Source organism: Odontesthes bonariensis, chromosome 3 (assembly GCF_027942865.1).
Source record: "Odontesthes bonariensis isolate fOdoBon6 chromosome 3, fOdoBon6.hap1, whole genome shotgun sequence".
NCBI classification, from domain to species: Eukaryota; Metazoa; Chordata; class Actinopteri; order Atheriniformes; family Atherinopsidae; genus Odontesthes; species Odontesthes bonariensis.
In genome coordinates, this window is record NC_134508.1 from 2,690,321 (window position 1) to 2,693,805 (window position 3,485).

The 3,485-nt window shown below is 43.2% G+C and overlaps 1 protein-coding gene across 1 annotated transcript; it reads left to right on the forward strand.

Annotated features, from left to right (window-relative positions):
- Positions 1-1,635: 1,635 nt before the first annotated feature.
- Positions 1,636-3,088, forward strand: LOC142377645 (nuclear factor 7, brain-like). The gene has a single exon (XM_075461953.1). It carries the CDS (start codon positions 1,636-1,638, stop codon positions 3,019-3,021), a length of 1,386 nt encoding a protein of 461 aa, XP_075318068.1. The 3' UTR covers positions 3,022-3,088.
- The last annotated feature ends 397 nt before the right edge of the window (positions 3,089-3,485 follow it).

A 3,485-nucleotide genomic window follows, 5' to 3' on the forward strand; every position in this document is an offset into this window, starting at 1 on the left:
ATGAACTGAACACCTAAAACATAAAACTTAACACATGAGTCCCATGGCGTGACACAAAGTACAGTAAAAAGCAGCCTGGTACACAAGAAAAATGTTACTTACTTATTCTGGATGAATCAAGGAGTTCATAGTCCCTCCAAAAGTTAAAACACACACTGAGCTAACGCACTACCTGGGCTGACTAAAAAGAACTTGGGTCATGCTGACCCCTCCCACAGATTAACAGGCAAATTGGCGAGTCTTGGCTGAAACTAGTTTTAATGTCGGCTGGCAATGTTGGCTGAAAGCCAACTTTTCGTGTAAAATTAGTTGAAGGGGGCTAAAATAAAGCTAGATATGATTAGCCACAAACACCTATAGCCAGCTTCAGTCAAGTACAATTATCTCCATTTTGTGCCACAACATTCACATTGTTTCAGCTGCATCTTGTGATCCCATCACATTGTCATGGCCACACACACATGCTCACAGACACTGATGTTGTATGTGGTCATTGGGTATGTTTACTGTGATTAAAAACAGCTGGTTGCAGAAGTCATAACCTCCATATCTGCTGTTGCTGAGTTTAGCTGCTTAATCTTCTTTTTCACAGAGCTTTATCACAACTGAATGTTTTAAATCAAATCAAATCAAATTTATTGGTATGGCAAATTTCATGTACAAACAATTAAAAGTGCTTTACATAAAATAAAAGCATTGCAGCAGGGAATCATCAAAAATACATAAAATAATATAAAGAGAAATAATTAAAACCATTTATATTAATTTAAAAACCAGCAACAGTCCAGATAAGTTCAAAGATAGCGTGCAGATTTCATGCATAGACACATGAGAACAGAAATGTTTTTAACCTGGATTTAAAAATGTCTCCATTTGGTGAAAGTTTAATCTCCACTGGCAGTTTGTTCCACTTGTTTGCAGCATAACAGCTAAATGCTGCTTCTCCATGTTTAGTCTGGACTCTGGACTGGACCAGCTGACCTGAGTCCTTGGATCTCAGAGCTCTGCTGGCTTTATATTCTCTGAACAGATCACAGATTGTAAACCATCAGCAGGCTTTTAAAATCTATTCTGTGACTGACTGGAAGCCAGAGTAAAGATTTTAAAGCTGCTGTGATGTGTTCAGATCTCTTAGTCCGGGTTAAAACTCCAGCAGCAGCGTTCTGGATGAGCTGCAGATGTTTAATGCTCTTTTTGGGAAATACATTTGGGAAGTTTTACATTCTTCATTGTGTTTGTTGTTCTGAACTGTGCAGATAAAGTCATGAATGTCATCCTGCTGGCAGGCATGGAATGAAACACACCTTAGTTACAGATGAGGCAGCAGGTCTAACAGGTTTAAGCTCCACCCAACTGAGCTGAGACGGAGCAGGAAACAGTCAGAGATTCTTCTTCACTACAGAGAGACACACAGACGATCAGATTCACCTTCAGACCAAACTCACAGCTTCCTCTGAGCGAGTCCAGCTGCAGGAGAGAGAAGTGGAAACTTCAAGCTGCTCACACTCCACACACTGAAGGTGAGTTTGACCAAAAACACCACAAACAGTCAGTTTGATGAAGTCAGTAGAGCTGGGAGGGGAGCCATGGCTGACTGTATTTTGTCTGCTGTTTTCAGCTTCACTCACAGACTAAATGGCTTCCAGATCAGAGGAAGATTTCTGCTGTTCGGTCTGTCATGAGATCTACAGAGATCCTGTTGTTCTGTCATGTAGCCACAGCTTCTGTAGAGACTGTCTGAGGAGCTGGTGGAAGGAGAAACCAGCACAACGGTGTCCAGTTTGTAGGGAAATATCTGTGACAGAACCACTCTGTAACCTGGTGTTGAAGAATCTGTGTGAGTCCTTCGTACAGGACAGAGATCACAGAGCTTCAGAGGCTCTCTGCAGTCTGCACTCTGAGAAACTCAAACTCTTCTGTCTGGACCATCAGCAGCCGGTTTGTCTCATCTGCAGAGATTCAGAAAAACACTCCAACCACAGATTCAGACCCATCGATGAAGCTGTACAGCAACACAAGAAGGAACTTCAGAAATCTCTGGAACCCTTAAAGGAGAAACTGGAGCTCCAGAAGAAAGTTACAGAGAAGTTTGATCAAACAGCAGAACACATTAAGGTCCAGGCCCGACACACAGAGAGGCAGATTAAGGAGCAGTTTAAGAAGCTTCAGCAGTTTTTAGCAGAGGAAGAGGAGGCCAGGCTGGCTGCACTGAGGGAGGAAGAGCAGCAGAAGAGTGGGATGATGAAGGAGAAGATGGAGGCTCTGAGCAGAGAGATGGCAGCTCTTTCAGACACAGTCAGAGCCACAGAGGAGGAGCTGAGAGCTGAAGGCGTCTCATTCCTGAACCACTACAAGGCTGCAGTGGAAAGAGTCCAGCGCTGCCCCCTGCTGGATGATCCACAGCTGCCTGCAGGAGCTCTGATAGACCAGGCCAAACACCTGGGCAACCTGGCCTTCAACATCTGGAACAAGATGAAGGACATGGTCCAATACACTCCTCTCATTATGGACCCAAACACTGCTGGTCCAAAGCTCATCCTGTCTGAGGATCTGACCGCTGTGAGTATAGGAGAGGAACAGAACCTTCCTGATAATCCAGAGAGGTTTGATTTTCACTGGTCTGTTCTGAGTTCTGAGGGCTTTAACTCAGGGACTCACAGCTGGGATGTCGAGGTTGGAGACAGTACAGTCTGGGGACTTGGTGTTTTAGCAGAATCTGCTGAAAGGAAGGGAGACATAAAGCCTGGATTGTGGGCAATTGGGCTCTGTGAAGGTGAATACTCTGTATGGTCACCACCAGCAGCTAAACTCACTTTTCTGTCAGTACCAAAGAAGCTCCGGAGGATCAGAGTGAATCTGGACTGGAACAAAGGAAAGCTGACGTTCTCTGATCTTGATACAAACACACACATACACACCATCACACACACTTTCACTGAGAAGATGTTTCCATATATTAACACTTATAATAAAGCTAAGATGTTACCTCTGAAGGTCTCAGTGACGGTGGAACAGATCTGATGTGTTCAGGATGAAGAACACAGTTCACATGAGACTTTATTGATCTGTGTGAAACTCAGTGTTTTCATCTTCAAACAGGAACATTTTAGATGTATTGATCTGACCTGTCAGCAGAGCTGCTGTTTGGCTTTAAACTCTGATCAGTTCAGTTTGATCAGCTTCATATCTGCTTAATAATCTGTACTGATGAAACGTCACATGAAGTCGATGACCTGAAGTTTAGTTTTGCTGTGGCAGCGGCTTCACCTTTAATTTCAGTTGCTGACATTTTCAAACGTGTTCATTGATATGTTTAACATCCATGTTCTCAGCAGCGATCAATAATCTGTATTTTCACTGTGTTCCAGGTACATTTACATGTTTTTCTGCCTTTATAATGAGGGATGCTCTGATCGCTCAGCTGCTTATCATCAGATCAGACGGATCAGAGAAATATGATCATTTTAAATCAGTTAAACTCTGAT

What these genes read in the sequence shown, in the direction of transcription:
- LOC142377645 (XM_075461953.1), top strand. Translation starts at nt 1,636, where the DNA reads ATGGCTTCCAGATCAGAGGAAGATTTCTGCTGTTCGGTCTGTCATGAG.